The sequence below is a fragment of the Clinocottus analis genome, unplaced genomic scaffold (genome assembly GCF_023055335.1).
Source record: "Clinocottus analis isolate CAN_PGR_092001 unplaced genomic scaffold, fCliAna1.0.p SCAF_20, whole genome shotgun sequence".
Lineage (NCBI taxonomy): Eukaryota > Metazoa > Chordata > Actinopteri > Perciformes > Cottidae > Clinocottus > Clinocottus analis.
In genome coordinates this window covers 11186314-11214030 of record NW_027175932.1, presented here as the reverse complement: position 1 = coordinate 11214030, position 27717 = coordinate 11186314, and the positions used below count along the sequence as shown (strand labels likewise).

The 27717-nt window shown below is 48.2% G+C and overlaps 1 protein-coding gene across 13 annotated transcripts in view; it reads left to right on the top strand.

Annotated features, from left to right (window-relative positions):
- Positions 1–27717, top strand: part of sox5 (SRY-box transcription factor 5) — a 202307-nt gene that overhangs the window by 116536 nt on the left and 58054 nt on the right. For 9 of the 13 annotated variants that reach the window (XM_068586176.1, XM_068586185.1, XM_068586184.1 and 6 more), the window contains 2 exons: positions 12379–12574; positions 20676–20925. In XM_068586176.1, coding sequence (XP_068442277.1) covers positions 12379–12574; positions 20676–20925 — 446 coding nt within the window. Of the gene's footprint in view, positions 1–545; positions 832–2701; positions 2764–12378; positions 12575–20675; positions 20926–27717 lie in introns of those variants that run through there. The other 4 variants (XM_068586189.1, XM_068586180.1, XM_068586188.1 and 1 more) reach the window with 2 other exon arrangements.

Here is a 27717-nt window from a genome sequence, read left to right as displayed (position 1 = left end):
GCCTTAATCCAAAGAAAGCTGCAAAAAAAACTTGAAAAACTAAAGTATTTATCTCCTAAAGTAAGGTTTAATAATTTGGATTTCTGTTTGTGATAGAGGAAAACGCTCTTAAAACCCCGTGTGCTCGTGCGTGTGCTTCCCATAGTTCACTGTGGTTCACCTCCTATTGATTATACCCTTCCTGTTGCTTATTAAAGGGTATGTATGGGGGCTTGCTGTGGTCTTATCACCCTGAAGTGTGTGTGTGTGTGTGTGTGTGTGTGTGTGTGTGTGTGTGTGTGTGTGTGTGTGTGTGTGTGAGAAGGAGAGATGGACTTGAGGAAGGGGGCAGCACCGCTGTGCATTTGCACTCGGACTGATGAGCCCTATGGTCAAATGGCCCCTCCCCTTTGCTTTCACTCACACACACACACACACGCGCGCTCACACACACTGAGCGAGCGACAGATGAAGAGGCTCTGCTGCTGGCCCTTTAAGAGCTGAGCCTAGATCTCACAGCTTACAGCGAGGGAGGGAGAAGAGGAGGGACAGAGGCAGTGAGAGAGAGAGAGAGAGAGAGGGAGAGAGGGAGGGTGTAAGGCTGAAAGTGTGTGAGTAGAGAGACAGAGAGGAACACACAGAGAGAGAGCGAGAGAGAGAGAGAGAGAGAGAGAGAGAATCAGCAGTGTGTGAGAGAGAGGTTGAAGGATCACTTCTATCCCGTCTTGTTTTTGGGAGACTTACGTTGTTCATCTGAGCATTGTGGGACTGTTTTATGTTGTTGTTGACAAGAGCGACGGACCCTTACTCCAGCATGCTCACTGAGCCTGAGCTACCTCAGGAGTGTAACAGGTACGTGACGCTTTCTCACGCACACACACACACACACGCAAAGAACATACACATGCTCACGTAGAGGTGACAGAGACACAGCGCAGGACGGAGCAGAAAGTAGAGAGGCATGTGTGTGGAGAGGAGACTCGGTATCTGTGCGTGTCTGAAGCATGTGAAGTGTCTGAGCGAGTCGGCTGAGTTTGGGGCTGGAGTGTGTGTGTGTGTGTGTGTGTGTGTGTGTGTGTGTGTGCGCGCGTGTGTGTGGTGTGTGAGTGTGTGTATGTATGTGTGTGACAGAGTCAGAGACGGTAAAGAAGAGTTGATGATTGACTCCTATTCTTTTGGGAGAGATACCATATGCAAAGCCGAGGTAAAGCAGGCATTACATAAACGTGTGTGTGTGTGTGTGTGTGTGTGTGTGTGTGTGTGTGTGTGTGTGTGTTCATATGTTGTGTTTCCCCCAGAAGTAACACAATCGTCCCACTTTTCCTCCTCTGCCCCCCCCCCCCCCCTTCTCCTAACTGAAGTTGTGTTGATTCAGTTCAATACCGCCATAGACAAACTGTGTAAAACAGTGTTGGTGTGTGTGTGTGTGTGTGTGTGTGTGTGTGTGCGCGCGTGTGAGCGTGTGAAGAGAGAGAAAAAAAAAGAAGCACTTTTTTCAGAAAAAAAAGTGTCAAAGTCCGAATGTGAGATCCTCTCATCTCCACTTCTCACCACAACTTTATTTACTTCTGCTTCACCCTCTCAGCTATTCCTGCGTCTCGGTCTGTCTCAGCCGTGAGGTGCGTTCAACAAGTCACACTTATGTAAAGACATTCCTTTATTTTTAGACCCTCAGAAAAACAAGCAAAATGAATGACTTCTCCAATCCCAATTGGAAATGCTCACACCCTGCCCTCCCGCTCAGCCTCGTCTTTTGAAATTGACTTATTTTGCAATTTATTTTTCACTTAATCCAAATTCAATACATGCAAACCCACAGTAATCCTATTGTCAATCTCCATGGTGGTGGTGTTGTTGTTGTTGTTTTTTTCTTGCCTTATGCTAATGTTAATCTCACTGTGCCCCTCTGATGTTTGTGCGGGCCCCGCTTCATTTAGAGGTGCGAACCCTTGCCCTCTCGCCGACACTGTCAACACAAGTGGCTTTTGCCGGTGGAATAATGGCCGTTTGATGCTAATGCCGTGAGAGACAGATTATGTTATAATACCCGACGTTTTAATACTAACACACACACACACACGCGCGCCTCTCTCGCCCTTCTCCCGCTTGACTTTTATTGCATTAAAGTAGCGCTCTGTTTTGCCCCCGATGAAACTAATCTTTTGTTCCGAGATAAACTGGGGTCGGTGGGGTTGGTGGTGGCGGTGAGGGTGGAGGAGGAGGAGGAGGGGGGGGGGGGGGAGGTTCAGGGGCCCCCTTTGAATTAAGAACACATTTAGATGTAGCGAAAACGTGTTTTTAATAAACCGTTCAATCCGGCAAAGTGGTTAAGGAGAGAGAGAGAGAGAGAGAGAGGAGAAAAAAAAAGAGATAACAACAGCTAGTCGGAATTAAAAATTTAAAGGATTACACCCAAAAGCAGAATGTATGGAGATAAATGCAGGGATTACAATGACTTAGGAGGAGAGCGCTTAAAACTCTTGCTTTCCAGTAATGCACTCCATCACTGTGGCTCTGGCCGTGTGTGTGTGTGTGTGTGTGTGTGTGTGTGTGTGTGTGTGTGTGTGTATGCATCCGTATGTGGATGTATGTGTGTGAGCGAGAGAGGGGTATCTTCCCTTCCGTGCGCGTGCACGCCTGCGTGCGTGTGTGTGTTTCCTGTGTGTGTGTGTGTGTGTGTGTGTGTCGAGCGCTAGTCTCTCTGCGGAGCGGAGTGTGTGTGAGTAGCCAGTGTGTGTGCTCTCCAGCCTCGGTGGTCGCGATGCTCTCGGTTCCTGCGTTTCTGTAAGTGTCCGCTCGCCTCCTCCACCCAAGCTTTTTTTTTTTTTCATCCTGTCGCCCTCTCGCACTTCTTCCTCTCCTTCTACTTCCACCGACACTTGTTCGCACTTTTTCTTCTCCTCCTTCTTTCCTCCCTGAATCACATTGTTGTCAAAAAACAATCCTGCGGGTTTTGATTGAAAATTGCCAAGGAAGATGAGTTTGTTTGAGTTTTTTGGAGAGATTGTGTCTGAAAAAAGGTGAGAAATCACGAGTGAAATGTTGGTGTTTTCTTAATGTGTCGCTGCATATGAGTTACGTACCTCGAGGCTTACAATGTATATTTTTAACCCTCATTCTATTTAAGCCAGCAAAAGTCTTGTGATGTGGTTTCTCATCTCCGTTTCAAACGCACTCCATGCTTTTGCCTCGCCGTCAATCCTCCGTGATTCACATTATTTAACATTTCAACATTTACACTCCAATTACGTCTTTTTTTTTTTACGAGTCCAGCCGCTCTTTGCTTTCTGCGAGCGCGCGGACGCTTTTCACAATTTCCAAGCCGGAGCTGAAAATACTGGAAGCAGACTGCCTTCGCTAACACGGCCTCATCTGTTCGCTCAAACAGAAACACAGAGGAAAAACACACACACGGGGGAAGACACACGGGGAGGAAGCCAAAGCAACCAAAGCACAGCCGAGAGACATGAGAGGGGAGCTGGAGGATGGAGAGAGGAAGAGGGGTGATGCGGTCAAAGTGACACATTCCTCCCCGATGAGCAGGAGAAGCAGCAGCAGGAGGAGAAGAAGAAGAAGAAGAAGAAGCAGGGTTACGGAAAAGTGCCAGAAATTAAGAGGAGGGGGGGATAAGAGGATGAGGAGGAGGGGAGAAGAGGAAGAGGTCTCTGTCGATGTGGTGTTAAGGCAGTGGTGGATTTTCACACCCCTCCATTTGTTCCCTCGGTTTATTGGGGTGTTTGTGTGTGCGCGCGTGTGTGTGCGTGTGTGTGCGTGTGTGTGTGTGTGTGCGTGTGTGTGTGCCACTGGTTGTGTCAACACTTTGAGCGCTTTAAGCAGAACACGCTCAGATCCAATCTGACGTTACTCGACTCGCACTCAGCAACGAGGACGGCTTCAGCAGCCTGAAGGATTTCATGTAATTCCACTGAGACAAATCGTTTTTTTTGAATTATTTTATTATTACTATTCATAAACCCAATTTATTTTCAGCGGTGGAAAGTCAATAAGTACATTAAGTCAAGCGCTGCACTTTAGTTGGATATTAAAGTATTTTAGTTGAGTATTTCAACCTAAGTATTGTATTTGTATACTACTGAAACGTTAAAACTGTAATTGTTACTTTAAAGATTTTAAATACAACGATCAACTTAAGAATTATCAATTTAGATCAAAGCACTCGTCAAAATATGAAGTACTTGAAATTGGCTCTGCAAGAATCACCTATAACAGTAATATTACAATTCATTATCATAATAATAAAACATTGAAGGCCGTTCTGCGTGAGGAGCACCTTTTACTTTTAAAACTTTTAAAACTTAAGGAGTTTAATAAAGTGCTGGAGAAATCTCCAACGCCTCAGTGTGACGTTTTACAATGTGCTTTTGCTGCTTTCACGAAATCTCCAGCACTGCTCTTTATTTGTATTTAATTATTGAATAATTATTGACTTTTATTTTGGTAATCATCGCCGTATGGACCGTTTTTTTTACATTTTTTTTTTTTTAAGGGAGAAATTCTTGTGGGTTCTGATAAAAACTTGTTTCCAATTGAAGTGAGCAGTGCTGCTTCCAGTGTGAGTGTCTCTGTACTTCATTTAAAAGGGAGAGATTAAAGTGGTGTGTGTGTGTGTTTGAGGACGGACAGAGTGTGTGTGCGTGTGCATGTGCGCGAGCGCGCTCATGTGTGTGTGTGTGTGTGTGTGTGTGTGTGTGTGTGTGTGTGTGTGTGAAGGGAGAGCGAGGGAGGGAGCGAGTAGAGTAATTGAGTGGAGTGTCCGTGCTTTGCAAACTAATGCGCCATTCTGCCCCTCTCTTCCCCTGTGGCCCTGTCCCAGCCTCCCTCTCTCTCCCTCTTTCTCTCCCTCTCTCTCCCACCACCACCTCGGACTGGAGGCCATTGTCTGGGCCATATTGTCTGTCCCCAGAGAGCCTTGATAACCGTGTCTCCATCCACGGAGCGAGAGAGAGGGAGGGAGAGAAGGGGGGGGGGGGGGGGTCAAAGAGAAAGAAAGGGAAAGAAAGAACGACAGACAGAAAAATACCAGAGGAGAATGCTAAAGCCCCCCCACTTCCTCCCCTCTCTCAGCACACTCCCACCCTCCCCCTTCGGCCCTCCAACTCTCTCTCTCTCTCCCACCACGGTGCGATCAGCTGACCCTTCCTGATAGCCAATAGAAGAAAGGGAGGGGGGACTTGGCTGAATTTGTTCTTGTTGTTGTTGTTTATGGATGGGGGAGGAGGAGCGGGTGTGTATGGGGTGAAGGGGTGAGGGCGAGGGAGTCTCAGGCGGGACCGGTAAAGGGAGAGTGTGTCTGAGGGAGTGGAAAACGCACACGGAGGTGTCCCTCCAGGCTCTCCTGAGTCTGGTCATATGACATGAGGCTACAGGGTAGGGGTCAAAGGTCAGGTGGAGGCATCGGCAACACAGCAGGAAAACAGTGGCGTGCGTGTGTCTGTGTGTGTGTGTGTGTGTGTCTGTGTGTGTGTGTGTCTGTGTTATCCAGAATTCACACTTCACATTCCTTTTCTTTTTCTTTTTCTCCCTCTTCAGCCATCCATCAATTCAGGCATCTTGTCTTACACTAATCTCACTCTGTCTTTTCTCTCATACACACATATACACACACACCCCCACCCCCACCCACCCATCCACACACACACGCACACGCACACACACACACACACAGACACGCCATTTACCATCCGTCCGATCTACAATAGGAGACAGTGTTAGAGGCTTGGAGCTCCCTCCCAGTGCGCCACAATGAAACCTCTGTCTCTCCAGGTAGTGAGGGAGGGAGAGAAGGAAGAGAGAGAGAGAGAGAGGGGGAGAGACTGAGAGAGGGACAAGGGGCCCGGGGGTGGCAGAGGAAAAAGGAGGAGACCATTTGGGCCGAGGTGGGAGAGTTTCAAAGTGCAGGACGAAAGACGGAGGCCAGCTGGGAGAGTGTACGTACGTGTGTGTGTGTGTGTGTGTGTGTGTGTGTGTACGTGTGTGTGTGTACGTGTGTGTGTGTGTGTGTCTGGTTTACAGGGGCAGGCCAAGTCACTGACAGTGAGACAAATGTTGTGACTCCGTTATGGATTGCTTAACAAATGCAGCACAAATAGTGTCCTGGCGCAACAATGGAAAAACACTGTCCCTCGCTCAATAAACATTATGCAGCGTCTCCCCCTCGCAAAACACCAGGGGAGCGGGGCCGCCGTCCACCGGATGCACTTTTCCTCTCCGTCTGTCTCGTTTCACCCCTCCCCTCCTCCCCTCTCTCCCACTGCCCTTCTGCCTCCCTTCTTCTATAGCAACACTCAAGATTTTCCCACGAGCTGTTTTCACTTGTCCTTAAACGGATGACGACAAAGCCACCTAAAGTTTATGGATGCATGGATGGACAAGCGACACAAACTTTCTTCTCTTTCCCTTCCTCCCTGCCTTCCCTCCCTCCCTCCGTCTGTCACTTTTCCTTTCTCCAACCTTTCCGCCGTTCTAAAATGTCAGCGATGATCACGTCGTCTGGTGACTCAGTGTAAAGACATAACATTTTATTTAAAGAGGGGAAAAATAGCCCAAAACATGACAAGGAAAGTATGTGGAGTGATGCCTCGCTGGTGACTAAAGCTCCGGGTGGATGAACGGGGGAGAGAGGGAGGGAGAGAAAGAGAGACAGAGAGAGAGAGAGAGAGAGAGAGAGAGAGGTAGTCCCAGAGGCCGCATGAGTTAGCCCACGTCTTTTGCGCCCACCCCCTGTTTGCTTTCTCTACCCACACACACACACACACACACACACACACACACACACACACACACACACACACACACACACACACATGACCGTCTCTCCAGCATGCGTGTGTGTGTGTGTCTGTGTGATTAACAGTGGTGACATTAGGTTGTGTGTTATTGCCTTTTGTGGTTAAGCTGGACAGGAAACAGGGTTTGGGCTGTCGGCCGCCGATTTAGGGCACCTCACAGAGGATGCTTTGTGTGCGTGATGCTGAGTGTGTGTCTGCGCCTTTGTGTGTGTGTGTGTGTGTGTGTCAGGGTGTGTCTGTGTGTACATGACTGTGTGATTATTATACAGGCAGGAGCTGTGTTCACATTCTCTCCCTGTGTACACACCGTTTACAGTGGAGAAAGTCATCAGGGAAAATCCAGCATTTAACAGTGTTTTGCTTCAGCGCTAACAGCCAGAACATTTTGGCTTTACGACGTTACGGTCACACTTCACGTCCAAACGTCTTTGGAAAATCTTTCTTGAAATCTGCTCTTTTGCCTCTGGACTCTGGACGTTAGTTTTGAAATTGTTTTTTGTTCCTTTATCAGAATGTGGGAGAGGAGCAGTTACTTTTATGCGTTTAAAGTCCAATCAATAAATTATATTGTTTCACGAGAATATCAAAACCCAGCCGAGCCACACCGGGGGAAAAAGTAACACCACGGAGCAACTCTTCCAGGGCTTCCCTCTTTTAATCGTTATCCCTCCATCTTAGCCTTTCCTCTATGTTGCTGCCCCACTCTTCCCACTGTTCAAAAGGACAGCCTATAAATAGATATTAGGCAATATCCTTAAGAGTCTGCACGGGGGGAAGAAGGGAGAGAAGGGGGGATGGAGAGGAGAGATGGAGCGACATTCTTACAAACAGCTGATTGTGTAAAGAGGGAACAGCCAGTAAGACAACACCGAGGGACAGACAGAGAGAGGGAAAGAGCAGGAGGACAGACCGTGGTGTTAAAATAAGTTCAAGAGAGTGTGACGGAGGGATGGAGACGGAAAGAGAAGGAGTTTTGAAAGCTGAGACAAGGAATGGCAAATGTAGCAAGAGGGAGGAGGGACAGAGAGAAGGAGGAGAGGGGAGACGAGAAGGAGAGGAGGAAGAAAAGAAAGAAAGCGACGGCAATAAAGCGAGTGATAGCGTGACACCGGGGAAAACATTTGTTTAAATTCCCGCCTGAGGTGTCGTACGGATGTAAATGTTGCGGTCGGCTCCTCCGAGGCGAAGCGCTCCGGGTGTCTTATCTGAAAGGAGCATTCTGCTCAACTATTTTGATATGCCCTTCCGTTCCCTCAGAGAAGCATTTCAAAGGTAGCTTGCGTTTCCTCTCAAATAGACCCGAGTGACAGGCAGGCACTTCTTAGCAGTCACAAGGCGGTAGGAGGGGGGGAATAAAAAAAACAACTAAAAAGAGACAAAACAAAAAAACAAATGTCACTTTGACTCCTGACAACACTTTGGAATTAGCCGCCGCGCTTATTTTTACTACTCGACTGAATGTACAGCGCGCGTTTGTGCAGTGGTTCGAATAATGAGTGGTAATTTAAAGCGCACACACACACACACACACACACACATGCAGACACAAAAGCGCGCACACACACACTTTACTGTGGAATTCTCCAGAGGAGGCTCCCACGCTCCCTGAAAGCTTGTTCTGAGTAGAGGAGTTAACAAGAGCAGTTAGCACCATGATTATGTTAGCAGCCAGACACACAGAGCGAGAGAGCCCGGGCGTGTGTGTGTGTGTGTGTGTGTGTGTGTGTGTGTGTGTGTGTGTGACTGTGACATGGCTTTGTCTTTCTCTCACTCTTCAGTAAAGCTGAAATCAATCTTTGCCCCAATTTTTATTTATTTTTCGCTTAATTCATCCGATTCCGGAGCATCCTCTCTCCCGTAAGCCCGCCGCCTGTATTTAAACGCGCTTTGGCGAGTGTAAGCGCGCGGCTGCTGACGTGCCAACACGAAATGGCTGCGCGTTAAATACAGTAAGCCAAGGCCAGGAGACGGTTAACCACCGTCCGTGGCGATTATTCGGCCCGTTAATGGACGCGCGTCGCTGTCCGATTAGTGACTTAGCGGCAGTGGACATATGTGATATGAGAGGGACTTAACTGAGGAGCCGCTAATCATCAAAAAGCCAAGGGGAAGTGGCGCTCTAATCTCAGCTTAGCGCTCTCACCGTGTGCACGGTTGCATGTGTGTGTGTGTGTGTTTGTGTGTGTGGTTCCTGTCATAAGAGTTTTGTTGGCAGAAGAGACAAACAGCACATTAGAAATGTCTTTCTTTGGATTTTACTTATTCATTTTGTTTGGAAATGAAAGAAGGGAAGAAAAAAAAAACGCCGCTGTGTTTGTTGCACTGGTGTTATGTCGTTTGAGACGTCGCTTCCTTGTGGGAAAAGGCCCAGCAGCATGCGCGCATGTCTTCAGTGTGTTCAGAGTGAGCTGCTTGACATAGCTGGACGGGGTGAAATTATGCTAATGATCTGTGATTACGACCTGAAATTTATCTCCTCGACGGGACCTCGTCTTTTTTTTTTTTTTTAATCCTTGCGTCGCTCCCCTCGTTCCAAGCGGCTTCCTCCGGGTCTCGTCCAGCTCTCCGCCGGCATGACAGCCCTGCCAAACTTTAAATGAAGTAACCTGCACACCCGCCGTGCCCAATTGTGTAGTAATTCGACTTCAAAGGCGAACGGGAGGGGAGAGAGGGATTTCTTTTTTTTATAGCCGGAGAGGAGCTGTGAACGGCCTCCCCATTCACAGGCACCCACCTCTGAGGAAGTAGTATCAGAGTACGGGGAGGGGGTGGATGGGTGCGAAGAAGAAGAAGAAGATGAAGAAGAAGAAGAGCAAAAAGAAGGGCGGTAAAACAACATAAAGCATGATGAAATGTTTGCCACTGTGTTGTTTTCTTTTCGAGGAGAGAAGAGGTCTCTTTGGCCCGCAGAGTTATGAGATGTGTGTTGTTTTTTCCCGTGTTAATGGCTAACTGCGGCCTGCCCGTCGAGCTTCGTCCGCGTGGCCGCCGTGGGTTAAATGACGGATAATAAAGTTTCTAAAAAAAACACCGATCCTCACGCGCACGGCGGCGTTTCGGCGGGCCCGAGTCAAAGTGCAACTTCGGTGAGGTGAGAGGCTCCAAAGCTGACCCCCGGGTCAGTTCGTTAGGGTTACGACCAGGAGGAGGTGTGTGTGAGTGTATGTATGTGTGTGTGTGTGTGTGTGTGTGTGTGTGTGTGTGTGTGAGTGAGTGTCTGAAACAAAAGGCCCCAGTGTGAGAGAGTGAAAGGAGGTAAAGTAAACAGGCAGTGATGAAGACAGACCTGCAGTGTTCAGGGCCTCTGTTCTATGTATGCACACGTGTGTGTGTCTGTGTGTGCGTGTGTGTGTGTGTGTGTGTGTGTGGAGTTTGTACAGCTGGGCCTGTGCCTCATATAGGATAGAGACACACACTTCTTTCTCCTTCGTCATTCTATCAGCAGGATCATAAATGTTATCACGGGGCGATCGCAGCGTTAATATGAATTGGATTTCATGATAGCGGGTTTATCTCATGAGTCTTTTGTCATCGAAACAAATAGGACATCTTTACGGGTCTCAGTTTTTGCTGAGCAAGCCTACGGAGATACAGTGTCCAGGAGAGCCAGATAAAAGAAGATACGTCGCCTGTGTGGGTGTTTGTCTCCTGTACACATTGTCCTGCTTTTAGAACCTTGACTATAACGTGTAAAGCATATGTGTGAGGGTTCGAATGAGGGCAGTTGTGCAACTCTTAATTTAATAGCCAAAGCCGTATATGTGTTTATAAGTACGACATAGGTCCCCTCATATGTGAATCATTGAAGCTCAAAGACAAAAGCGAAAAAACAAAAACATGCTTGCCCGTGGTCCTGAAAATATTTTGGAGACACAGAATGTTCTCAGCAAGACGCATATGATGACACCAATTTGTGAATTGCTCCCAATTATTAGATCCTATAGATGTTGGAGGCAAATTCTCCCCAAAATCAATTAACGGTTATTACATTACATCACTGTGGCGGAGAGTTTTTAAAAAAAATATTCCTTTAGCCATCACTGGAGTGGAGTTTATTTGATTTTGACCGCAGCCTTCTCCCCCGCGACGTGATAACGCCGCACGTCTCTTAGCGCGGCGCTCCGCTCGGCGCCTCCAGCGAGCAGCACTCAATACTGTTTGCCTTTCCACTGTCATAAGGTAAATAAGCAATGAATTAGCGGCGGGGGCTGCTCCGAGGAACAATGCCAGATGTACAGTCCAGAGGAAATCCAATAGAGTCAAGAGTGTAATCAGTTTAACGGAGCCGAGCGAGGGAGACGGGAGGGGGAGGCTAGCAGAGGGAGCAAGGCCGGAGAGGGGAGGCGGGCGAGGTGCGGATGCAGGGTGAAGACGTCGGCGGTGGAAGTGAGGACGAGCAGGAGAGCAAAAACGACAAGAAATGAAAGAGAAAGAGACGAATGAGCGGACTTTGACAGTCAGGCGCCTGTTGCTGATTTCCCGTTCTTCGCCTGCTTCCCCATCGCACACACACACACACACAGTTTTCACAGTCCCTCCATCCACGCCTCCATCCCTGCCTGCCGCGCGGCGCCTCTGTGCGACTGAGCTTTAGCAGCCTATTACCCAGGGTCATAGTCGCAGTGGCTTCAAGGCTGACAAGTGCATCTGAAAGCACTCAGGCGATGCTGAGAAGCACATTAAATTCTATTATAGCTGCATAGTCACTGCATCTCCATTCAGCTGAAGTACAGTGAGGCAAATTTACCTTGTGTGAGACAGAGTTCACCTAATAGATGTGGCTTTATATCCTTTCCTTCTTTTCAAGGGAACAAAGCCCCGGTAACAAATGCAAACAGCGGGGCCTTCGTGTCGCCAGCTATTTTCCTCCAGTTCCTCTATTGTCCAGAGGTTTTCATAAACACATATTATTGTCACCGTGCGTACTACTCTACCTCTGCCTCGCTCTTTCTTTCTTTTTTATTTTTCATTCCATTTTTTTTTTTCCTCTCACCCCCCTCTCCCCACTGTGTGTCTACCTCTGAAAGCCCATTGTCAAGACATGGTCATTTCCTCCACAATGCCGGTGCAAGCGGGCTCCATTTGCAGTAATGGCCCCGTCTTTTGGAGACGCGAGCGTTGAATGGCCCCCACGGTAAACATACTGTAAGACCCGAGTGTGCGTTTGAAGGTCTGCCAAGGAGCCGGATTGCTCGCGGACCGACTAAAGGGGATATTGTGAGGACTTGCACTGCGAGAGCTCTGTCGACGGAGAAAGAAGTAATCCGGAGAAAAGGGATGAAAGAGAATTGGCGCAGGTTGATGAGCTGAATGGGGTTTTGGTGAATACCTGCTGGGGGGAGACTTGAAGATGTCTTCGTGCAAGGTTCTTTTACAGTAAGCACCCAGCCAAGTGGGTACAAATTAAGTGAAGTCAGGCTGTCCAGCAGTTTACGGGAGCTAGTTTCATGCACAGGAACATGCACACTTCCTGTCCATCATATAACCTATTATATCATCCTTTTGAATATTGCTCACTCTTGTTTTTCCTTCTCTTTCTTCTCTATCTTTTTTTTTTTTTTTTTTTTTTCTCTTCTTCTTCTTTTTCCAGGATGTCTTCCAAGCGACCAGCTTCTCCATATGGGGGGACAGATGGAGAGGTAACCATGGCAACCAGCAGACAGCGAATGGATGATGAGGATAGCGAGGGACTGGGCGGCGTCATCCACCTCCCCCTGGTCTCCTACTGCGGCAAGGTGTCCCCTCGCTCGCCCCCCAACCGCAACTTGGACAGCCCCCCCAACACGGTGAGGAGCAGCAGCAGCCGCCGGCTCGGGCGTCCGATCCTCGTCGCCCTCGCCGTTGTTTTTGCGAGAGCGCCCACCTGCGGGGGCGGCGGCGGGGGCGGCGGCGGGGGCGGCGGCCCTGAGCGCCGACTCGGGGTCGCCGTGAAACCGGTTTAAGGACCGGTATGAGCCGCAGTCTGCGCCCCGGCCTCCAAAACCCAACGGAGTAGTCGCATTACTTCAGTTCTTTACCCCGGTTAAAAACTTTCACTTTTGTTTTACATTTAAATCCAAGATATTTGCTCAAAATGATGGACACAGGGATCCAAGTAAAACTGTTCCCTTCCTAGTAGTCCTTCTTAACCCGTTTCACCCAACTGACACAATTTGCGTCAAAAAATAACGCTTTTTGTTTTTACTTTTAGACTCGGTGTGAGTTACGCTCTCCGAGGAAACGTCGCTCAAGAGTCGAGTTCCACGAGTCCGCTAAGCGATCACAGAAAATAGAAAATATAGACGCTTCTTAAGACTCCAGAACTTGCTTGTGAATCCTCACGTTTTTTTTGTGTGCGTTGCCTTCAGTATCAAAGCAAACCAGTGACAGGTGTGTGTTCATCCATGTGCATACACACTGCCAAAAGGGTCTGCTGTCGGCTCATTCAACACACTTTTAACGGACCCAAACATAAGATCAACCAAACAGGGTTTGTTGTACGTTGTAACTCCTTGACTTCATGGCAACATTGTACTTATTGTTTACACCCGCGTAGCATTATGGGAACTATACTTCTCAAACTACTTTGCCGAAAAAAAAAAAAGATTTCACCCTGTATTCAGCAAGAAACCAACTTTCTTTCTTTCTTCTGAAATTGGCTTAAAATGTAGTTTTAGGAATGAAACAAAAATAATGATAATTGATGCTTTTAAATAATTTCTAGACGAGCATTTGACAATTATTCTGCTTATTGAAAACAGAAGGAAGGCTCATACAGTCTGCATCCCAACGCGTCTTTGCCTTTGGTATGTTGTTTACTCCTCTAATGGTGACTAAGAGTCACCTTTTAAACCCCGAGCACAAAGCCAACAATGTGGAAACAAAATGTATGTTTTGGTGATTCAGACATGAAAAGAGTGACTTTTCTAAAGAGGCAGAAATTGACTTTCTTTGTGTGTGAAAAGCAGTTTGGCACTTGGAGCTGGAGTTTTTTTTTATTATTTAATTTGACTTTTTCAGAAACGGGGGGTGGGAATGAAAGTTCAAGGCTACTGTTTAGATGCGCACGTGTGCTTTGCTTCTGTGCGCGCGCCACCCGCTCGTCGCCTTGAGCCCATTTGATGCACCGTTGCGTGACTGCAAAATGTGAGCCATTGCAGTGAGTCATTTTCTTTGGGATGAAGTGTGACATTGTGTGGCGGTGCTGTCTGCGTGCGCCCCGTATGTGCGTTTTCGTGCGCGCTCCCTGTTTGTGCAGTTGAGTTGCATCTTCTGCGAGATTCACGTTAAATCTTAGTGTCGGGCGTCGCGCTGCACGGACTCGTTCGCAAACTCCTGTGAGCTGCCTGTCATGTGTGGAGGAGACACTCGGACACACGGGCCCTTTTAGGATTGACTCCTGCATGTGACTCATCCTGCATCCTATACATGCGGTGTGATTTACAATGCATGTTTCAGTACATAAGTGTGATTATGTGACTGCATAGGGTATTATGTGTTGCTGGTTTGCATTATTTCATGCTTAAAAATCATGTCTGCGCAATACAATTTTGACTTTCCGCCACGATAAAATGCGTCATTTACATTTTAGGGCGCCTTTTTCAACCATTTAATGTCTTGTTTCAAATGTAAAAGACTCCCAAAACGCTTTCCAGTGTGCCTTTCCTCTCCGCCCTGCCTCCTCCTGGGCCCTCACCTCCACGCACACCTTGTCACAGCGGCGCTCTGATAACAGCCGTCGACCTTCCCCCCCCTCATCCTGACAATAAATGCCCTGCGTGCTGTAAAACAATGAAACAGTGCTTAGGAGCTGTAATGGAAAGCTAATTCTGTAATTAGCCAGCTGATTAGCCTGCAGGCCCCTCCCACCGTGGACTCTGCATGTGTGGCAGGTGCCGACTGTAAACCAAAGTCCTGGGACCGTGGGGGAAACGCTCGGGCGCGGAAAAACACTCACGCACACACACACACACACACACACACACTAGGTTATCTTTTGCTGTGGACTCTGGTTACATTATTTCTCGTTCATTTAAATAACTTCCTCTTTTTCCTGTTTTCGAGCACACATCATCGAGTTGATTTTATCGCCGTCCCCTCCTGAAACATTCTTAAATATCCTTACACGGCTGCTGTGGCGTGCATTAATTGACAGCAGAAAGGGGGGCAGCGTTGATGTGTGTGTTTGTGTGGACTTGTGTTGTCAGAAGGAGTGTGTGTGTGTGGGGATAGGGGGGTTCTCATACGCAGCATATTAGCTGATGTGGTTTATGAAGTGGCAAGCCTGTGTGTGTGTGTGTGTGTGTGTGTGTGTGTGTGTCTAGCAGACGGGATGGGGGCTTATCCGACTGCCTGCTTGGCATGTTGTAAGATGTGTGTTAAGTTTTTTTTTTTTTGGGGGGTGATGGTGGGTGGGGTTTACAGCTTCAATCCCCTCGCAGCTGACTGTCAGTGAAGAGTGGATGAAGAGAAATGGAGAGGGAGAGATTTACAGCGAGGCGGGGGTGTCTGTGGGACTCTGAAGGGAGTGGGGCGGGGGTCTGTCCCTCTCAGGGCAATTGTCGTAAAGTGATAGGGGGGACGAGGGGAGGGGAGGGGAGGGAGGGGGGGGTAAATGGCTCATCGGCGACCAGTTGACTTGGAAGTGAGGCAGCGGGGGAGAGCGAGCCGTGGGGAGGGGGAGAGACTACAGCTTTATCTTGTCAGGGTAAATTAACACGGCGGCGGAGAAGCGCTCAGCTACACGCTGACCTCTTCATCCCGCCTGCCTCGCCTGCCTGCTCGGCTTTGGACCGGCCGCTTTACCTGCTGCAGCTGCACACGCACACACACACACACAGAGAGGGAAAAAACCCAAACAAAAAAAACAGAAAACAGCACTCACACACATTTTTAAAAAGCTGAAAGGTGCCACATTATTCGTGTTTTTTCGGGTATTTCTGTTTTGTGCAAACGCCGGCCCTGGATGAGAATAGTGCTTTTCATAATGGTACGCAAATGAATGTGGTGGAGCTAAAAGGGTGTTTTATTGAATGTGAAGTTTCTCGCCGTGCTGGTGGACACTGATTGGTCGAGAGCGGCTCAGTTCAAATGCCTGATGGGAAGGATTTTTGCGGGAGCTCAGTGGAGGTCGGCCAATCGACACAGAACCCAGTTATGATGCGGCAGAGTTAGTCGGGATGTTTTACTTCGTCCCCCGGTATACACATCTGGAAAATATCTGAGTTATTACAACCGTGTGTCTTTTTAATCCGCGGTGCAATTGTAGAATTTAAAATACCTTTTCCTCCTTGCTCGCTCGCTTTCTTTTCGGTGTTTCATGTTTGTGTTTTGCACATCCTTGTGAAGAAAAAAATTGTTTTCACATCAGGCAGAGGCAAGCATCTTCTCTCATAAATGTGTTAATGGACAAACACTAATTATTTCATTAACGCCACCGCGGTAGAGAACTATAAAGATATTTCATCAGGCATTATTTCTAATTCATTTTCCTCCACGAGCCCTCCAATCCCCTCTTTTTTTTTGTGTGTGCAATTTCTATGTGTGATTATGTGTGTGTGCATGTGAATTTGACAGATTTAACACAGTCATTGAGCAGTCTTGAGACACAGTGGTCACACTTAATTTCTCATGCCAGTGATGCACTAATGAATCAACACACGCTTGCCTGTCAACAGCGAGGGGTCGCGGTAAAATATACTGGCGCACATTTTAGCCCAACTGCCATTTCAAATACAGAAAATACAGCTGCGCGTTTTCAGATTAGGAGAAGGCCAAGTGTGTCTCTCTCGGACAATACGTTTAAATATAGAATTTGAAAATAACCATGCATGTGGTGCTTTTTGTCTGTGTGTGTGTGTGTGTGTGTGTGTGTTAATTTGGGGGTCTCCATCGAAGTAGCGCCGCCATATTGTTGTAACAGGAGGATAAACGTAATGCTTGTCCCAGCCTGAGGGACCTCGAAGTCAGAACTGACAGTGTCTGTGTTTAGCCGTGGCATGTAAGGGGATTTGCTGCATGCATATATGTGTGTGTGTGTGTGTGTGTGTGTGTGTGTGTGTTTGGCAGTGTAATCGGAGGTGTGCTAAGTGTATGTCGTGGAGATTGGCAGCTCTGGCAGGAGAGTTAAATCCTTACCCCCCCTGCAGGAGTGATCAGTGACATTCTCTCGGTGTGTGTGTGTGTGTGTTGGTGTGTGTGTGTGTGTGTGTGTGAGTATTTTAGTCAAGCAGCTGTTACCAGTTCTTCCCACTGCCACATTGTCCATGCCTTGATCCGAGACGACGCGCCAGGCATCAAATGTTTTTTTTATTTAGTTTTTTTTTTACCCGCACATACACCTTGCACAGCCCGAGACATGTCAGGCTACGAGAGAAAGAGAGAGAGAGAGAGAGAGGGAAGGAGGGGGGAGAGAGAAAGAGAGAGAGAGAGACAGAGTTTATTCTGTTGGGCAACAGAGGAGGAGGAAAGGGAAGAAGAAGAGGAACATGAACGGCGGCATCTGTGCTGGCTGTAGGAAAAAAAAATAAAAAATAGCATTTGGATGTTTGTTGTTTTCCCCCCCCTCTTTTTCTGGCAAGAGTTACGTGTTTTTAAACCAACCTCCCCTCACAGATGAGCTTAAGAAGACAAAAGTTGTTTAATTCGGTTCCATTGCAGAGGCAGTAAAAGGATAAAGAGAGTGAGGCGCAATTTTTACTTTGTTCCAGTCATTTTGGAAGAGAATTGACATCTGCAAACTAAAGGCAGAACCGCCCACACTGCCAGCCTGCCACATCCAGTGCATATAAATACATATATGCAGGCACTCGCACATTAACACACACACCTACAGGCTATGTGCACTCACAGTGTCACACATGCAGCACAGAAATGGCTGGAAAATTTTTTTTAAAACCTGTGAGGAGGGCACGAACACTTTACAGTATCCAGAATTTCCGTTTGTACTTGTGAATAAATGCATGTTGATGAGAAAAGTTTTTCCGTCGGTCCCGCGGATCGACACCCGTCTCCAATAGAAGCTGCTGTGTTTTTTGATGCCTCTCTGTCTTGGACTTCTGCGCTAAATCGCCAGGGTGAGAATGTCAGCAGGGCACGTGGATTAAAGGCTGGGAGGTTGATGGGGAAGAAGAAAGAAAGGGGAAAAAAAAAACCATAAGCCATCTAAGTTGCCTCCGGGATAAGGCCGTCTGTCTGACTTCACACATGAATAATGTCACGGGCGCTAATTTACCAGATCTTTGAAGGAGCCCCGGCTCCCTGCTAATTCCCCTTGATTTGGAAATGACCTTCATTGTTGAACGCGGTGAGATGACATCAGATTTCGCGAAAAAAAAAAAAAAAACAGCGCCGAGAGATCCGACAGCCCCTTCACCCCCCCTGCCCCTCCGTCTCTACCCCCCACCCCCCCGTATTCTTACTCTGTTTGTTTTGTTTGCGCGACATCTTTCTCGAAAGAAAGAGTGCGGCTGTTTTTAAGTAGGCGCTGGATTAGATAAATGGGATGTGACAGGTGTGACCGCTGCCTTCAAGATGCCTGCCTTCCCCTCTCTCTCTCTCTCTCTCTTTCTCTCTCCATGTATCTCTCTGTCAACCCGCTCTCTCTCTCTCTCTCTCTCTCTCTCTCTCTCTCTCATTTCCTCTAATAACATCGCCTCTCTCTCCTTCCTTCCCCTTTTTCTTTCTCTCTTTCTTTGACTTCTACCCACTTGCGCTCCTTCCCTCCCTCGGTCTCCCCTCCATCTTTCGTGCCGGCGCTGATGCAACTTGTGATCACAAAAAGCCGCTCATCTGAAGTCTACATTTCCCTAATCTGAAGCGCAGGAGAGGAAAAGGGAACAAGGGAGAGGGAGACGAGAGCAGGTCGAGCCGTCAACTCGGTCAGGTGGTAAGCGGAGAAGAGTAAAGTCTTTCAGCGCTTTCAGATCACAAGATCACTTCTCCCCCCACCTCCCCCCCTCCGCCCAGCGCAGCATCAGCAGCGCTCAGCCAGTGTGCGGGAAGCCTCGACAGCGGCGGGGTTTTGAATCCGTACGACCGTTACAAGCCGTATCATCGCTGTCACACGCCGTCCCTCCGCTGCAGTGCGTGTGCGAGCGCGCCGAAGGAGAGAATTAGTGAATTATTGAGCGCGCTGACTTATTCAGAGTGTGGAAACACACGGCGCCAAAGGGAGAGAGCCGGTGAGGTGGAGGGAACCGGCAAGTGATAATGGTCCGCTGTACCTCTCACACAGTGTTTGGCCACCGACAAACGAAAGCCTCGGCCCGGCTGTAGTCCCTCAACACAACACAGATTTTAAACTTTGTCTTGACTTTTTTGTTTTTATTTCCTCTGCCGTCTTCCGCTCAAATGGATGCTTTTATTAAGAAACCATGTCACACCTGGAGGACGGTGACGTCAGGAATCCGGGGTCATGTGGGATGCAGATGACTTCATTGTGAACTGTGATCTCGGTTCCACTTCCACCAGCAGCCGGCGAGTTAATGATTGAGGAAACTATCTCTGCCTTAATACACCATAATGTCATTAATACGGCTGGAATGCACCACTGTGTCTCTCCCCGTAGCCCTGCGTGTCTCACGCACACGCACACCAGCACGCAGACACACTGTACTGTAAATGTGTGTGTGCGTGTGTGTGTGTGTGTGTGTGTGCGTGCGCCGCGGTCCCAGGTGGCTTGCTCCATATTGTGGGCGAGATTAGCCAAAGATTAACCCCCGTGGACCATTGACCCGCCCGTCCACAGAGAGCTGAGCTGACAGACTGACTCCCTTGTTTCTGGAGTTGGAGAGCACAACACAACACATTAACGCACCTGTGCGCACACCCCCACCACTCCTCCGCGTGTCACTGTTAATTGGGCTCAGCCGGCATTAAGTCTATCATGCGGGCTATCCACACAAACACAGGTTTTATTCGGTCAAAGATTAAGAAGCCAGAAGTTACTCACCAGTCAGCCGCAGACGGTTTATTCATCCAACTGTCTCGAGGCCGTACTTTAAAACAACCTGGAGAAAATAATCATGAAATAATCATGAAAGGACGTTACAAAGAGTTCATCACAAAAATGAGCGACACGGTTGAAAATGTGGAATTTAGGAATCAAGGTCGTGAGACTCGTCCGATTTCCAAAAGGTCGTTAAACTGCACGTGTTAAAGACAGAAAACTTTAGACGCAGGACAGTGGGGTAATTATTCCTCCCGACAGCTTGGCAAAAGGCTTAGCTTCACTCCGAGCTGTATATATTATATTTTGTATCCCTCGTGCGGGTTCTTGTTTTGTCAGATCCTTTCATGAGTTTATGGAAATGATTTGACACCTCTCCAAAGCTTTGTTTTTTGGTTGAATAAGGGATCTGTTTTGTGTTTGTGTGTGCGTGCGTGTTTGTCCTGTTTGATGGAGTTGCATCCTCAGCATTAATCGCCGCGAATCGCGGGACAAAAGTAGCGCGGCGCGGAAACTTTGGGCTTGGGAGTCGCTACTGTAGAGTTGGACGTCCCTCAAAGCCGAGCCGCTGAAGGCTTTGTAATGAAGAGTTAGCCTGACTCTTAAGAGCGCGCGGAGTCCTTTTGCTGTTGTTTCATGTGCTCGTTCTGTCAAGTACCTCCAAGTCAGTCGAATGCAGATTCACGAGGATGCGGGAAAAAAAAAAAGGGAGAAGAAGAAGAAGTGTGCCCTAACTTGAGATAACTGGCCAGGGATGACAGTCGGTTGCATTGAGCTGTGAGAAGGGGAGAATAAAAGGAGCAAGAGAACAGGATGAGGATGGGGATAATGAAGGGCGTATGCCAGCTCCTCCTCCTCCTTTTTTTTCTCCCAGTTTGTTTATTTCCATCTTAAAGTTTAGCTGAAATGTATGAATCTAATAGTTGATCTCTTCCTTTCCCTCCTCTTCTCCCTTCCAGGAGCAGGATGGCACTAAGAGGAGCTCTCTGAGTCCTTACCCCCAGCACAACGCTACCTCACCGGGCAAAGAGGATGGCGGCGGCGGCGGCGGCGGCGGCGGCGGTGGCGGCGGAGGGCGGCCTTGCAGCGACGGCGGCTCAGCCGCGGGCGCCCTGGGGACGCCCGAGAGACGCAAGGGCAGCCTGGCAGACGTGGTGGACTCACTGAAACAGCGCAAGATGGAGGAGCTGATCAAGAACGAGCCAGAAGGTCAGTGATGAAAGCAGACAGATGTGTGATCTGGAACTCCCCGCCATCTCTCTGTTGTCCTTTCTCCCTTCTTCTTTTCTTCCCGCCTTGTTTTCCTCTCTCGCTCTCCGTGTTACGAACCCGCACACATTCAGACGAGAGGCGAGCCTTTGTTGTCCGAGCACACAGACAGACAGCATCAGCTGTTTGAGGCCTATTGTCCACCATGCTTTGCATATCTATCACGACCGGACAAATAGGATGTGTGTGTGTGTGTGTGCGTACGTGCATGTGTTCGTGAAAAACAAGCCTGACTCCTTAACAGAAGTCTCCAAATGTTTCTCCAGCAAAGGTGCCTCGCGTGATCTTTCTGCTAAGTGAGGGCTAAATGCATCTTATCACCTTTCCTTCCGTCTTTGTAACCCTCTTGGGTTGACTCTCTCTCTCTCTCTCTGCCCTCAGATGAACATTTCACACACTGTTGCAGACACTGAACCAGATTTCTGCCCAGGGCTACATAGCTTAGCTCGATTAGCCCCCACTTTTCATTCTCAAATTTAGCCTTGGGCTAACAGTTGGGAGTCAAGAGATAAAATTAGCCCATGGCCGGCTCTAATTTCTCATCGGGCAGATAAACAGGGGCTTAAGTCCGCATGAAACGCGCGGGATAGTGTTAATGTGATAATGAGATTACCAACAGGTGTCCATCTGACGGGATAATATAAATAGCATTGTGCTCTTTTGGTGGAGATGTCGTGCGCTACACAGGGACAACAATTGTATTTGTTTAATTAATAGTCACGCTATCTCATAACACTCAATTTGAAGATGCAATCGTCAGTGACATTTTGAGTGACAGATGGGGACTTTAGACAATGCATCTAGATTAGTGTGAGCATCACAGGCTCAATATGACACACAACCATTCCCAATGCGAGTGAAACATGGCTCAAAATGAGTTTGAACTTGGCCGCACAGGGGAGTAAAAAAAACACCAACCATAATGGATCTTCATATGAGTCAGCCAGCGCAGAAAGAGAGAGGGGGACGGCAACGCGAGAGGGAGATGTAAAGACAGAAGGAGGAAGAGGAGAGTAAAGGAGAGAGAGAGAGCAGTGTCTTCACAGACCCCATTAGCCGAGTGCCACAGTGGTGCGGCTTCCAAACCAACCCGGAGCATTATCTGCCCCACGTTTAAAAGAAACGCGCTAACAAAAGGCCCCAGCGCCTCCAGACCTAGCACACACACACACACACACACACACACACACACACACACACACACACAAACCACGGCCAAGCAAGAGAGAAAGGACGAAAGAAAAGAGAGTAAAGGAAGAAAGGGGATGCTGAGAAAAGATGAAGAGAGGCAAAAGGAAATGGAGAGGGTGGGGGAGAGGAGGAGGAGGAGGAGGGGGGGGAGAGAGAAACGATGAGGGGCGGTATTGAACGCGAGATATAAATCCCTTTTCTGTGCCCGGCTAGCTATTGTTTGGCTGTGTGGCTCACAAAGGCCATTAGCAGCAAACAGCAGGTTGGGATGAAAATTTAATGAAGGCTTTAATCATTATGAAAGGCCTGGAATATTACTGCTCTCTCTCTCTCTTCTCTCTCTCTCTCTCTCTCTCTCTCTCTCTCTCTCTCTCTCTCTCTCTCTCTCTCTCTCGTACACACATGTTGGCACGCTGCTTCCAGCTGGATCAATGACACACACACACACATTTCGAGTGTTGGAGTATTAACACCAGGAGGGATGTGAACGAGGGGCCAAAGACACAAAATGGGTCAGAAAACGCTAAACATCTCGGAACAGAACGAGAAGCTTGACTTATCGAAGGCAAGCCCTGAGCTAGACATCACACACACACGCATGCACACACACACACGCACGCACGCACACACGCATACACACAGACAAAGACAGTCAAAGTGTGTCTTAAGTTTGAAAGATATAGTTCTGTGTCTGTGGCTAGTGTTGCTCTACTTAGGCTAGATGAATGGAGAGTGGTAGATACTAGGTCAGTGTGTGTGTGTGTGTGTGTGTGTGTGTGTGTGTGTGTGTGTGTGTGTGCGCACGCGTGTGCTGTTAAAGCCTTTGGGAGCATATACACTTGTGTATGTGTATTTGCATATGTATCTGTGACGATGCACGTGTGTTGTGTTATGGTAAGGAAAGGATTGCATTTGGCCACATGCATGCAAGGTGTGTGTCGTGCATGTGCGTGCATGTGTGCGTGGTGTGTGTGTGTGTTGGCCTCTAATAAATGACTAGCCATGTTGTCCCCCATGGCCTGGCCCAACCATGCTCCACCGCTCTCCTGCTCTCTTCATTCATCTCCTGTCTTACTCCACCGGCCACCTGCTACCCTGGAGATACACACTCACGCACACACACACACACACACACACACACACACACACAGACACAAACACAGCGGTAACATATATGTACAGACGCACACACACACACACACACAAAGCCAATCCGTCGTCTTTAATAAATTCTTCAGGAGCGACAAGGAGGAACAGCGACGATAAGAACGCCATGACACCGCCTCATGTGTGTTCCATGCGTGCGATTGTCCGGACGAGACGTGCTGGAGTGTGTGTGTGTGTCATTAGGGGGAATAATGAGAGCAGAGAGCAGAGTGTCGCGGGAGGCGCGGGGTCGAAAGGAGAGCCCGGTGCGAAAACCCAAGAGAGACGAGCACACACACACACACACACACACACACACACACACACACACACACACACACACACATCCACCTGGACAGTTCCCTTGGACTCGCCATTTAACCCCTGGTGACCCCTGTGCCACAGAGCGAGGCCTCGTGATAATCTATTAGCCCAGCAGAGGGAAAAGACACGCACCTGGTGGATGGATGGATAAATAGACAGACAGACCGACAGAATGAGATTATGAACTGCAAAATTAAAGAGAAGAAAGGGGAGGGGAATTAAAAGGAGAAGAAAAATCACTAAATGGGGCACAGATGTTCCTCTCGGCCCCTGGAGTGGTGCCTTCACTGCCCTGGACTTTCACCAGACACTCAGCCTCAATCCTCTCCTCTTCTCTCCTCTCCTCTTCTGTCTCAATCTTCTCCTCTCCTCTGCATCTTTGCCTACAAGTGGCTCACATTGAGTGCCAGCTGAGCTCCATCTCTGGACCCGTCTGTTGACCCTCTGCTGCTCGGCTGCAGCTACCCGTCACTGAGGCTCCGTGGCCTCCGGGACATTTAATCTTTGCTCGCTTCGCTGCGTAGCCTCCGCTGTGAGCAAGAATAAACGGGGTTCCTCAACTAGATTTGACTTTCTGCTGCAGTTGGCTGAGTCGTTGCATTTGGCCGGCTCGTCGTGCGTCATCCGTCACTTTGTGCGCAGACTCGCCGGTTGCAATGGAAATTCTGGGATTTGACGATAACGTGGAAAAAAACTAATTCTAAATTTGATTTTAATTTGCTTTTTATTAAAGAACCACAGCCAAATATATCAGTGGTCCTCAGTTTCCCAATGTCAACACTTCCAGAAAATTACAAAATAAATCCTGTGACATACATTTGTATTGATTAAGTGGCAGTTTTGAATGTCTGAATGTCACCACAGTCTTCTAAATTGATGAGATCAGAATTAAAGTCTGATTTGAACCATTACCATGTCCAACCTGAACACACTGAAATTGCCTCTTTCTTGTGAAACTGACAACCAGTTTGACACAATGATTGTTAGACCTATGAAAGATAACTTAAAGCGACCCTGGTCTCTGTACCTCACGGCCTTGACCCGATCACCCGTGCGGGGAAACAACAGACACACACACACACACACACACACACACACACACACAGAGACACACAGCCTCATAGGCGTGCACAACCCGCGCACGTCGTGCAGGTTTACAGCCGCCCCTGCAACCTTGGGGTCAACCAGAATGGTGTTTTTATGGCTGAGCGTACTCGCTGCTCCAAGGCACCGGTTTCCATACTGAAAATGCCAACTCAATGACAGATGTCACACAACCCAACACACACACACACATGCTCACACATGCACGCACAGCACTTCATCTATTTTCAAGGCAGGGAGGGAACCCAGGGCTTGCTTTTAGAGAGCACTGAGGCATTTTATAGGACAGCACTTAGGCGAGGCCATTGTGCCACACAAGCACACAGTTGCCGGAGCTCCCTCACGCCTCCGTACACTCCAATGGGTGACAATGGGAAGGGCGGATACGTTCTGCCAAGGAGAAGGAGAGAGAGAGAGAGAGAAAGAAAGGGGGGAGAAAGAGAGAAAAAAAAGGGCCGGAGAAGTAGAGGGATGGAGGCAGTCTCTGGTTCAACTGCCCATCAGCCCACCCCCTCCTTCACTTTACTTAATCCCTCCACGGCTCTGATATCTGTGTGGGGGGTGCGTTATGTCAAGCACATGCACACACACACTATAAACATCAACAATGCCATATACAACCCTTGAGTCATCACACAGACCTGTGACTTTCAGGCCCTGAGGGGAATTTGCAGATCCGCAACGTACACACCGACACACACACACCGACACACACACACACTCTCACACACATCCAGCAGCAGGTTCACAGCCCTAGCGTGGGAGCGGGCGGACGTCTTTATGTGATTTCCACCCTTTGTCGGTAATTAGTTAGTTGTATAAATTAACATGAAGTGCAGCAGGACTCTCACGGCCATTGTTTGTCGCCATCATTCTTCTCGCGCTGGGAAAAGGAAGGCGATTTCCAAAAAAAAGAGAAGAAATTGTATTCAGTACAAGCGACAAGAGAAAGTTCAGTCGAGCCAGAAAAAGCACGATTTTGTCGTCCTGGTCGGCAATTAAAGGGCTCTAAATACACAGTCGGCGTTCGCTGAAGGGAGCTTGACATCATGCTTATCGGACTTACTCCGCCTTGAACCTCCTCTGAAGGAGATTTGTGCTTCAGTTGTTTTCTCTCTCTTAAGCGTCACCTCTCAGGTCTCCTGTGACCTGGCAGAGAAAAAGAAAACCTTCGCTGGTGAAATTCAAACATCGACGGTGAAAATGGCATCCTTTTGCACCAATGAAAGTCACTTTGAAGAAGACTACTAGCTCATTCTTCAGGTTGCTCGTCGCAGTAAACCAGTTCCTTATTCATTTATCCTTCTTCCCACTTATCCGAGTGTCAGTTAACTTCACCGTGTTTGTCGTAGACGGAGGGTGGGGGCGGGTGGGGGGAGGGGGGGGGGGCTCACAATTCAAATCAATTCTGTTTTTTTGGTTTTTTTTCCTCTCCCCCCCCCTTTTGTGCCATGAGAAACAGGCAACGTCATGGGGCGAACCTGAGGCCTATTGTGGGGCCGGCCATTGTTGGCCCGATGAAAGGCGCATTCAAGTCACTTTTCTTATTGAATTGTTTTGCGTCTGCTTTTCAACGTGGCATTCTCTCCACAGCTTTGCGGCGAGACAATCAGTGGGGATGAAACTCCTTTCTGCCATTCTTCCCAGTCCAGATGAGCGATATTAAGGACATGAATAGTGTGCGTGCGTGCGTGTGCGTGTGTGCACGTGCATTTTGGGGGGGGGGGAAGCAGTGCCTCAGCTTTTGTCCAATACATGAACATAAAGGGGCTTAGAGAGAGAGGAGAGAGGGTCCTGTGGTTTTCCTGATGGTGTGTGGGTGCGTGCGTGTTTGTGTGTGTGTGTATGTGTGTGTGTGTGCGTGTTATTGGCCTCCCGGCGTGGCATTAAGTTAAGGACAAAGGCTTGAGGTTCATGAATCAGCCATGGCTTCCATAGCTTAGCTATTGTGACCTGGCCACAAAGTGACTGTCCTACAGCATGAGTGCATGTGCATATTTTTCTTTGTGTGTGTGTGTGTGATCAGGCAGGTATTTCTGCCTGTATCTCTTTGCAGCACGAGCGTACATGTGCGTTTCCTGTCCGTCATACACTCATATGAATATGTTTGGGTGTGTGTTATTGAGTCACTGTCCCACATAAAGCCTCCTGTCACCGTCTCCCGGACGAGAGACAGGCCCCAGTGTCTCGGCCTCCGCCCATTCACTTCCATTCAGCGCCCCGTCCCATGACCAAATCAGTGGAATCCGTGATTTATCTATTCAGCTCGCTCATAAACTCTCTTCGTTTTTGCACTGTTGTTGTTTTCCTTCTACGTCTGTGATTTTCCTCTCTGGGCCTTTTCTCCCATTCCCATGGAGAGACGGAGGAATGTTTTTATGCTGCGAAATGGCTGCAAGATGAATGAGTTTTGTGCAAAGTTGCGCCGACGTTTTGTCCCTCCCCATTACTTTATCAAAAGGATATGAAATGCAGCCGAAAACATCTTAAAACTTCTCATAGAGGCACTTAAGCAGCATAAAACACTCTGGGAAACATTGTGGGGAGGAATTTGCTTCTTGGAGTTGAACCAGTTTTCAAACGGCCAGACGACTGCGCCCTCGAACATTTTGACTTGATAAGAGGAATCATTAAGTTAGCGGATAACTTCAACAATCCCCCATTAAGGAGTTTGCACACATACCAGCTACTTTTTGAGTAGGTGGATTTCGCATTTTTTGGAATAAAACGCTTCAATTTTTTCCCTTTTTTTTTTCCCGTGTTGACATTGTGCCATAGCAAAATATAACAAGCTATCACTTTGCTGCGAGCTATCCAGACATTTCTGTTAACATGCAAATGTCATAGTGTGTATGTGCGTGAAGGCGTTTCCAACTTTACTTTAAATAAAGGTGCGAACTCGTTGGAAGTTACGCCTTCGTGACTTTTAATACCACATATGCCTTTTTTTAGTTGTAGTTGTGTACT